The sequence below is a fragment of the Hyla sarda genome, unplaced genomic scaffold (genome assembly GCF_029499605.1).
Source record: "Hyla sarda isolate aHylSar1 unplaced genomic scaffold, aHylSar1.hap1 scaffold_638, whole genome shotgun sequence".
In the NCBI taxonomy this organism is placed as follows: Eukaryota; Metazoa; Chordata; class Amphibia; order Anura; family Hylidae; genus Hyla; species Hyla sarda.
The window spans coordinates 135,043-145,557 of NW_026610653.1; the positions used below are offsets into that span (position 1 = coordinate 135,043).

Below are 10,515 nucleotides of genomic sequence, written 5' to 3' on the forward strand. Positions count from 1 at the left end.
GGTCAGGAGGTGATCGGGGGTCTCTCTATCATCACTGGGGTCAGGAGGTGATCGGGGGTCTCTATATCATCACTGGGGTCAGGAGGTGTTCAGGGGTCTCTATCATCACTGGGGTCAGGAGGTGATCAGGGGTCTCTATATCATCACTGGGGTCAGGAGGTGTTCAGGGGTCTCTATATCATCACTGGGGTCAGGAGGTGATCAGGGGTCTCTAATCACTGGGGTCAGGAGGTGTTCAGGGGTCTTTGTATCATCACTGGGGTCAGGAGGTGTTCAGGGGTCTCTATATCATCACTGGGGTCAGGAGGTGTTCAGGGGTCTCTATCATCACTGGGGTCAGGAGGTGATCAGGGGTCTCTATATAATCACTGGGGTCAGGAGGTGATCAGGGGTTTCTATATCATCACTGGGGTCAGGAGGTGTTCAGGGGTCTCTATATAATCACTGGGGTCAGGAGGTGATCAGGGGGTCTCTATATCATCACTGGGGTCAGGAGGTGATCAGGGGTCTTTGTATCATCACTGGGGTCAGGAGGTGATCAGGGGTCTTTGTATCATCACTGGGGTCAGGAGGTGATCGGGGGTCTCTCTATCATCACTGGGGTCAGGAGGTGTTCAGGGTCTCTATATCATCACTGGGGTCAGGAGGTGATCAGGGGTCTTTGTATCATCACTGGGGTCAGGAGGTGTTCAGGGGTCTTTGTATCATCACTGGGGTCAGGAAGTGATCGGGGGTCTCTCTATCATCACTGGGGTCAGGTGGTGATCAGGGGTCTTTGTTTCATCACTGTGGGTGCTATGAGGTTATTGGGTCCAATAAAAGAGGTGCGTGTGTCCCCTGTATGAACGTGTGCTCTGTATGAACGAGACCTCGTGTTAAGGGAAGGGCTTCATCTCCTGATAACCTGAGGGAGGGGCCCCTGTCGTTACAGGGTCAGAGTCCTCTGTTATCAGCCTAATCACCTGCGGGGTCAAAGGTTACAGGGGCTAATTAAGTGAAAGATATCGCCGGCGTGTTCAGCGCATGGCTGCCTGGGGGATGGGGAGACAAATAAAGGAGGGCAGTAGTCTGGGGGGAGGACACATGAAGGAGGGCAGTAGTCTGGGGGGGAGGACACATGAAGGAGGGCAGTAGTCTGGGGGGAGGACACATAAAGGAGGGCAGTAGTCTGGGGGGAGGACACATAAAGGAGGGCAGTAGTCTGGGGGGAGGACACATAAAGGAGGGCAGTAGTCTGGGGGGAGGACACATAAAGGAGGGCAGTAGTCTGGGGGGAGGACACATAAAGGAGGGCAGTAGTCTGGGGGGAGGACACATACAGGAGGGCAGTAGTCTGGGGGGAGGACACATAAAGGAGGGCAGTAGTCTGGGGGGAGGACACATAAAGGAGGGCAGTAGTCTGGGGGGAGGACACATAAAGGAGGGCAGTAGTCTGGGGGGAGGACACATAAAGGAGGGCAGTAGTCTGGGGGAGGACACATAAAGGAGGGCAGTAGTCTGGGGGGGAGGACACATGAAGGAGGGCAGTAGTCTGGGGGGGAGGACACATGAAGGAGGGCAGTAGTCTGGGGGGGAGGACACATAAAGGAGGGCAGTAGTCTGGGGGAGGACACATAAAGGAGGGCAGTAGTCTGGGGGAGGACACATAAAGGAGGGCAGTAGTCTGGGGGGGAGGACACATGAAGGAGGGCAGTAGTCTGGGGGAGGACACATGAAGGAGGGCAGTAGTCTGGGGGGGAGGACACATGAAGGAGGGCAGTAGTCTGGTGGGAGGACACATGAAGGAGGGCAGTAGTCTGGGGGAGGACACATAAAGGAGGGCAGTAGTCTGGGGGGAGGACACATAAAGGAGGGCAGTAGTCTGGGGGGAGGACACATAAAGGAGGGCAGTAGTCTGGGGGGAGGACACATAAAGGAGGGCAGTAGTCTGGGGGGAGGACACATAAAGGAGGGCAGTAGTCTGGGGGGAGGACACATAAAGGAGGGCAGTAGTCTGGGGGAGGACACATAAAGGAGGGCAGTAGTCTGGGGGGAGGACACATAAAGGAGGGCAGTAGTCTGGGGGGAGGACACATGAAGGAGGGCAGTAGTCGGGGGGGAGGACACATGAAGGAGGGCAGTAGTCGGGGGGGAGGACACATGAAGGAGGGCAGTAGTCGGGGGGGAGGACACATGAAGGAGGGCAGTAGTCGGGGGGGGAGGACACATGAAGGAGGGCAGTAGTCGGGGGGGGGGGAGGACACATGAAGGAGGGCAGTAGTCGGGGGGGGGGGAGGACACATGAAGGAGGGCAGTAGTCGGGGGGGAGGACACATGAAGGAGGGCAGTAGTCGGGGGGGGGGAGGACACATGAAGGAGGGCAGTAGTCGGGGGGGAGGACACATGAAGGAGGGCAGTAGTCGGGGGGGGGAGGGACACATGAAGGAGGGCACATGAAGGAGGGCAGTAGTCGGGGGGGGGGAGGACACATGAAGGAGGGCAGTAGTCGGGAGGGGGAGGACACATGAAGGAGGGCAGTAGTCGGGGGGGAGGACACATGAAGGAGGGCAGTAGTCGGGGGGGATAAAGGAGGGCAGTAGTCGGGGGGGGGGGGAGGGACACATAAAGGAGGGTAGTAGTCGGGGGGGGACGGGACATAAAGGAGGGTAGTAGTCGGGGGGAGGGGAGGACACATAAAGGAGGGCAGTAGTCGGGGGGATAAAGGAGGGCAGTCGTCTGGGGGACTGCAGGCGGTGTGGGCGGGGCGGACTGCGGGAGGTGTGGGCGGGGCGGACTGCAGGCGGTGTGGGCGGGGCAGACTGTGGGAGGTGGGGGCGGGGCGGACTGCAGGCGGTGTGGGCGGGCAGACTGTGGGAGGTGGGGGCGGGGACATGTGAATGGAGGCTCTGACACAACCCCCCCCCCCCTTCCTTCATTCACACAGCAGGCTGATTGACGAGCCAGAAGCCTGAACAGAGCTGTATTGTCCCACCCACACTTCTTGTATTATGTAAATACTTTTATGGTCATGTGACTTCTGTAGGGGGGGGGGGGTGTATACTTTTATGGTCATGTGACTTCTGTAGGGGGGTGTATACTTATATGGTCATGTGACTTCTGTTGGGGGGGGGTGTATACTTCTATGGTCATGTGACTTCTGTAGGGGGGTGTATACTTCTATGGTCATGTGACTTCTGTTGGGGGGTGTATACTTATATGGTCATGTGACTTCTGTTGGGGGGGGTGTATACTTCTATGGTCATGTGACTTCTGTAGGGGGGTGTATACTTCTATGGTCATGTGACTTCTGTAGGGGGGTGTATACTTATATGGTCATGTGACTTCTGTAGGGGGGTGTATACTTATATGGTCATGTGACTTCTGTTGGGGGGGTGTATACTTTCATGGTCATGTGACTTCTGTTGGGGGGGTGTATACTTATATGGTCATGTGACTTCTGTTGGGGGGGGGTGTATACTTATATGGTCATGTGACTTCTGTTGGGGGGGTGTATACTTATATGGTCATGTGACTTCTGTTGGGGGGGGTGTATACTTATATGGTCATGTGACTTCTGTTGGGGGGGGTGTATACTTATATGGTCATGTGACTTCTGTTGGGGGGGGGGTGTATACTTATATGGTCATGTGACTTCTGTTGGGGGGGGGGTGTATACTTATATGGTCATGTGACTTCTGTTGGGGGGGTGCATACTTATATGGTCATGTGACTTCTGTTGGGGGGGTGCATACTTATATGGTCATGTGACTTCTGTTGGGGGGGTGTATACTTATATGGTCATGTGACTTCTGTTGGGGGGGTGTATACTTATATGGTCATGTGACTTCTGTTGGGGGGGTGTATACTTATATGGTCATTTGACTTCTGTAGGGGGGTGTATACTTATATGGTCATGTGACTTCTGTAGGGGGGTGTATACTTATATGGTCATGTGACTTCTGTTGGGGGGGGTGTATACTTATATGGTCATGTGACTTCTGTTGGGGGGGGTGTATACTTATATGGTCATGTGACTTCTGTTGGGGGGGGGTGTATACTTATATGGTCATGTGACTTCTGTTGGGGGGGGGGGGGTGTATACTTATATGGTCATGTGACTTCTGTTGGGGGGGTGTATACTTATATGGTCATGTGACTTCTGTTGGGTGGTGTATACTTTCATGATCATGTGACTAATGTAGGGGATGTGTACTTATATGGTCATGTGGACTTCTGTAGGGGGGTGTATACTTTCATGATCATGTGACTAATGTAGGGGATGTGTACTTATATGGTCATGTGACTTCTGTTGGGGGGGGTGTTATACTTCTATGGTCATGTGACTTCTGTTGGGGGGGGGTGTATACTTATATGGTCATGTGACTTCTGTTGGGGGGGTGTATACTTATATGGTCATGTGACTTCTGTTGGGGGGGTGTATACTTTCATGATCATGTGACTTCTGTTGGGGGGTGTATACTTTCATGATCATGTGACTAATGTAGGGGATGTGTACTTATATGGTCATGTGACTTCTGTTGGGGGGGTGTATACTTTTATGGTCATGTGACTTCTGTTGGGGGGGGTGTATACTTTCATGGTCATGTGACTTCTGTTGGGGGGTGTACTTTTATGGTCATGTGACTTTTTTTTTCTTCTTTTTATACAGGTTTTGGGGAACGCGCGCCTCTTCTTGGAGAACATTATCAAGTAAGTGAAGGAGAGCAAAGGATCGTGGACAGTGGGTAAAGGCCCGACATAGCTGTTCATGGCCCCTCCCTCCACTCCACCCTACAGAGGTCACATGATCGGTAAGGTGGTACAGCCATCAATGGGTGGGGATATTGACATTTTGTTTCCCCCCCCTCCCAGGTATGGAATATTGGTGGATCCCATCCAGGTTGTGTCGCTGTTCCTCCATGACCCGTACAGCTGGCCCTCGCTCTGCCTGCTCCTGGGTGAGTCCATGCTTACTGATGGTTTCCCTGCTGGTTCCCCCCTCCTGACATGTGACTGGATGTACCCCCCCCCACCACCACCTCCTCCTGACATGTGACTGGATGTACCCCCCCACCACCACCTCCTCCTGACATGTGACTGGATGTACCCCCCCCACCACCACCACCTCCTCCTGACATGTGACTGGATGTACCCACCACCTCCTCCTGACATGTGACTGGATGTACCCACCACCACCTCCTGACATGTGACTGGATGTACCCACCACCACCACCTCCTGACATGTGACTGGATGTACCCACCACCACCACCTCCTGACTTGTGACTGGATGTACCCACCACCACCACCACCTTTCCTGACATGTGACTGGATGTACCCACCACCACCACCACCTCCTGACTTGTGACTGGATGTACCCACCACCACCACCTCCTGACATGTGACTGGATGTACCCACCACCACCACCTCCTGACATGTGACTGGATGTACCCACCACCACCTCCTGACATGTGACTGGATGTTCTGGTCTCTTGCCTGACATGTGACTGGATGTTCTGGTCTCTTGCCTGACATGTGACTGGATGTTCTGGTCTCTTGCCTGACATGTGACTGGATGTTCTGGTCTCTTGCCTGACATGTGACTGGATGTTCTGGTCTCTTGCCTGACATGTGACTGGATGTTCTGGTCTCTTGCCTGACAGTGACTGGATGTTCTGGTCTCTTGCCTGACATGTGACTGGATGTTCTGGTCTCTTGCCTGACATGTGACTGGATGTTCTGGTCTCTTGCCTGACATGTGACTGGATGTTCTGGGCTCTTGCCTGACATGTGACTGGATGTTCTGGGCTCTTGCCTGACATGTGACTGGATGTTCTGGGCTCTTGCCTGACATGTGACTGGATGTTCTGGGCTCTTGCCTGACATGTGACTGGATGTTCTGGGCTCTTGCCTGACATGTGACTGGATGTTCTGGGTCTCTTGCCTGACATGTGACTGGATGTTCTGGGCTCTTGCCTGACATGTGACTGGATGTTCTGGGCTCTTGCCTGACATGTGACTGGATGTTCTGGGCTCTTGCCTGACATGTGACTGGATGTTCTGGGCTCTTGCCTGACATGTGCTGGGCTCTTGCCTGACATGTGACTGGATGTTCTGGGCTCTTGCCTGACATGTGACTGGATGTTCTGGGCTCTTGCCTGACATGTGACTGGATGTTCTGGTCTCTTGCCTGACATGTGACTGGATGTTCTGGTCTCTTGCCTGACATGTGACTGGATGTTCTGGTCTCTTGCCTGACGTGACTGGATGTTCTGGTCTCTTGCCTGACATGTGACTGGATGTTCTGGTCTCTTGCCTGACATGTGACTGGATGTTCTGGTCTCTTGCCTGACATGTGACTGGATGTTCTGGGCTCTTGCCTGACATGTGACTGGATGTTCTGGGCTCTTGCCTGACATGTGACTGGATGTTCTGGGCTCTTGCCTGACATGTGACTGGATGTTCTGGGCTCTTGCCTGACATGTGACTGGATGTTCTGGGCTCTTGCCTGACATGTGACTGGATGTTCTGGGCTCTTGCCTGACATGTGACTGGATGTTCTGGGCTCTTGCCTGACATGTGACTGGATGTTCTGGGCTCTTGCCTGACATGTGACTGGATGTTCTGGGCTCTTGCCTGACATGTGACTGGATGTTCTGGGCTCTTGCCTGACATGTGACTGGATGTTCTGGGCTCTTGCCTGACATGTGACTGGATGTCCCCCCTCCTCTCTTGCCTGACATGTCACTGGATGTCCCCCCTCCTCTCTTGCCTGACATGTCACTGGATGTCCCCCCTCCTGACATGTGACTGGATGTTCTTCTCTCCTGTAGCCTCAAATGTCTTCATTTTGGGGTCCCTGCACCTGGAGCGGCGCCTATTTTCAGTAAGTTCAGCTTGTCTTAAGGTTGTTTGTGCATGATGGAAGTTGTAGTTCCAGGTTGGAGGGCACTGTGTTGGGCTGGAGCTAACTGTTCCTCACCTCTTCTGCAGGGGGGCATCTCAGAGCGTGTGGGGCTGTTCCTGTACACCGTCCTCCTCACCAGTATCCTGTGCATCCCTGTGCTGGTGGTCTTCACTGTGCCGTCCATTACTCCAGGTAATCACACAGTCCTTACTGGACCCTCTGAATGGGTCAGGGGGCGTGTCCTGGAGCGCTTGGCATTGGTCTATGTGACCCTACAGGGGACTGAATAATGCCTCACTGTTCACAAGTTGCAGCTAACGGTTGTGTGCGCATGCGCAGTGTTGGGTCACATGTATGAGCCATACTGTGCTCCTGTGTATGCATGCGCAGTGTTGGGTCGTCCTCAGGTGCATGGGGGAAGGGTCGTCGTCGTCCTCGGGTGGATGGGGGAAGGGTCGTCCTCGGGTGGATGGGGGAAGGGTCGTCCTCGGGTGGATGGGGGAAGGGTCGTCCTCGGGTGGATGGGGGAAGGGTCGTCCTCGGGTGGATGGGGGAAGGGTCGTCCTCGGGTGGATGGGGAAAGGGTCGTCCTCGGGTGGATGGGGGAAGGGTCGTCGTCGTCCTCGGGTGGATGGGGGAAGGGTCGTCGTCGTCCTCGGGTGGATGGGGGAAGGGTCGTCGTCGTCCTCAGGTGGATGGGGGAAGGGTCGTCGTCGTCGTCCTCAGGCGGATGGGGGAAGGGTCGTCGTCGCCCTCAGGCGGATGGGGGAAGGGTCGTCGTCGCCCTCAGGCGGATGGGGGAAGGGTCGTCGTCGTCCTCAGGCGGATGGGGGAAGGGTCGTCGTCGCCCTCAGGCGGATGGGGGAAGGGTCGTCGTCGCCCTCAGGCGGATGGGGGAAGGGTCGTCGTCGCCCTCAGGCGGATGGGGGAAGGGTCGTCGTCGCCCTCAGGTGGATGGGGGAAGGGTCGTCGTCGCCCTCAGGCGGATGGGGGAAGGGTCGTCGTCGTCCTCAGGCGGATGGGGGAAGGGTCGTCGTCGTCCTCAGGCGGATGGGGGAAGGGTCATTATAGTCCTCAGGCGGATGGGGGAAGGGTCATTATAGTCCTCAGGCGGATGGGGAAGGGTCGTCGTCCTCAGGCGGATGGGGGAAGGGTCGTCGTCCTCAGGCGGATGGGGGAAGGGTCGTCGTCCTCAGGCGGATGGGGGAAGGGTAGTAGACCCCACTGATTGTATTTGGGGGACAGTAGACCCCACTGGCTGTATTTGGGGGACAGTAGACCCCACTGGCTGTATTTGGGGGACAGTAGACCCCACTGGTTGTATTTGGGGGACAGTAGACCCCACTGGCTGTATTTGGGGGACAGTAGACCCCACTGGCTGTATTTGGGGGACAGTAGACCCCCACTGGCTGTATTTGGGGGACAGTAGACCCCACTGGCTGTATTTGGGGGACAGTAGACCCCACTGGTTGTATTTGGGGGACAGTAGACCCCACTGGTTGTATTTGGGGGACAGTAGACCCCACTGGCTGTACTGTGGCGGTCCTGTACTTTTGGGGGGCCGCTGATTTTATAGTCACCATTATTTATTTCTTCCTCTCCCTGCAGTGGGCGCTGTTTTTGCTCTTTCGGTTTACACCATCCTCTTCCTCAAGCTGTTCTCCTATAAAGATGTCAACCTGTGGTGCCGGGAGAGGAGACGGGCGCAAGTCCGGGCGCTGGGCCGCACTCAGTCCGGTGAGATTAATTTCTGATATTCCCTATAAAGGAAGCTGCTCACTACTTGTCTGCTCGCCCCATGTCATGAGACTTTACCTCAGCTTCTGGGGTCCGGCTTCTGTCCTCTATACGGCCCGGTCTATATGTGACCCTGAGGTCTAGCCTCTATACGGCCCGGTCTATATGTGACCCTGAGGTCTAGCCTCTATCCGGCCCGGTCTATATGTGACCCTGAGGTCTATCCTCTATCCGCCCCGGTCTATATGTCACCCTGAGGTCTATCCTCTATACGGCCCGGTCTATATGTCACCCTGAGGTCTATCCTCTGTCCCCTATCCGGCCCGGTCTATATGTCACCCTGAGGTCTATCCTCTTTCCTCTATACAGCACGGTCTATATGTCACCCTGAGGTCTATCCTCTATACGGCCCGGTCTATATGTCACCGAGGTCTCCTCTTTCCTCTATACGGCCCGGTCTTTATGTCACCCTGAGGTTTCCTCTATACGGCCCGGTCTATATGTCACCCTGAGGTCTCCTCTTTCCTCTATACGGCCCGGTCTATATGTCACCCTGAGGTCTCCTCTTTCCTCTATACGGCCCGGTCTTTATGTCACCCTGAGGTTTCCTCTATACGGCCCGGTCTATATGTCACCCTGAGGTCTCCTCTTTCCTCTATACGGCCCGGTCTATATGTCACCCTGAGGTCTCCTCTTTCCTCTATACGGCCCGGTCTATATGTCACCCTGAGGTCTCCTCTTTCCTCTATACGGCCCGGTCTATATGTCACCCTGAGGTCTATCCTCTGTCCCCATCCGGCCCGGTCTATATGTGAGGTCTATCCTCTGTCTATACATGCTTCTTATTTTATATCTTGTGATTTGTATTTCTTGTCCCTCAGTTCCTTTAATAAAAAGAGCGAACGGGGATGTTGGGAAGAAGGTGACGTATCCCGGGAATCTGGTGCACAGAGGTGGGTGAGACCTGCTTCCAGTCCATGTATTGTCTCCTCTCCTGACCCCATGTCCTGTATTGTCCTCTCTCCTGACCTCATGTCCTGTATTGTCTCCTCTCCTGACCCCATGTCCTGTATTGTCTCCTCTCCTGACCCCATGTCCTGTATTGTCCTCTCTCCTGACCTCATGTCCTGTATTGTCCTCTCTCCTGACCTCATGTCCTGTATTGTCCTCTCTCCTGACCCCATGTCCTGTATTGTCCCCTCTCCTGACCCCATGTCCTGTATTGTCCCCTCTCCTGACCCCATGTCCTGTATTCTCCTCTCCTGACCCCATGTCCTGTATTGTCTCCTGACCTCATGTCCTGTATTGTCCTCTCTCCTGACCCCATGTCCTGTATTGTCTTCTCTCCTGACCCCATGTCCTGTATTGTCCTCTCTCCTGACTCCATGTCCTGTATTGTCCCCTCTCCTGACCCCATGTCCTGTATTGTCTCCTCTCCTGACCCCATGTCCTGTATTGTCTCCTCTCCTGACCCCATGTCCTGTATTGTCTCCTGACCTCATGTCCTGTATTGTCTCCTCTCCTGACCTCATGTCCTGTATTGTCCCCCTTCTCCTGACCTCATGTCCTGTATTGTCCCCCCCTCCTGACCTCATGTCCTGTATTGTCCCCCCCTCCTGACCCCATGTCCTGTATTGTCCCCCCCTCCTGACCCCATGTCCTGTATTGTCCCCCCCTCCTGACCCCATGTCCTGTATTGTCCCCCCCTCCTGACCCATGTCCTGTATTGTCCCCCCCTCCTGACCCATGTCCTGTATTGTCCTCTCTCCTGACCCCATGTCCTGTATTGTCCTCTCTCCTGACCCCATGTCCTGTATTGTCCCCTCTCCTGACCCCATGTCCTGTATTGTCCCCTCTCCTGACCCCATGTCCTGTATTGTCTCCTCTCCTGAC

General features: G+C 54.8%; 1 protein-coding gene across 1 annotated transcript in view; it reads left to right on the forward strand.

Annotated features, from left to right (window-relative positions):
* Positions 1-10,515, forward strand: part of LOC130342153 (diacylglycerol O-acyltransferase 1-like) — a gene marked incomplete at its 5' end in the record, with an annotated part of 44,321 nt that overhangs the window by 10,359 nt on the left and 23,447 nt on the right. The window contains 6 exons of the mRNA XM_056554259.1: positions 4,649-4,689; positions 4,852-4,937; positions 6,812-6,864; positions 6,972-7,077; positions 8,494-8,622; positions 9,504-9,575. Of these exons, the coding sequence (XP_056410234.1) occupies positions 4,649-4,689; positions 4,852-4,937; positions 6,812-6,864; positions 6,972-7,077; positions 8,494-8,622; positions 9,504-9,575 (487 nt within the window). The remainder of the gene's footprint in view (positions 1-4,648; positions 4,690-4,851; positions 4,938-6,811; positions 6,865-6,971; positions 7,078-8,493; positions 8,623-9,503; positions 9,576-10,515) is intronic.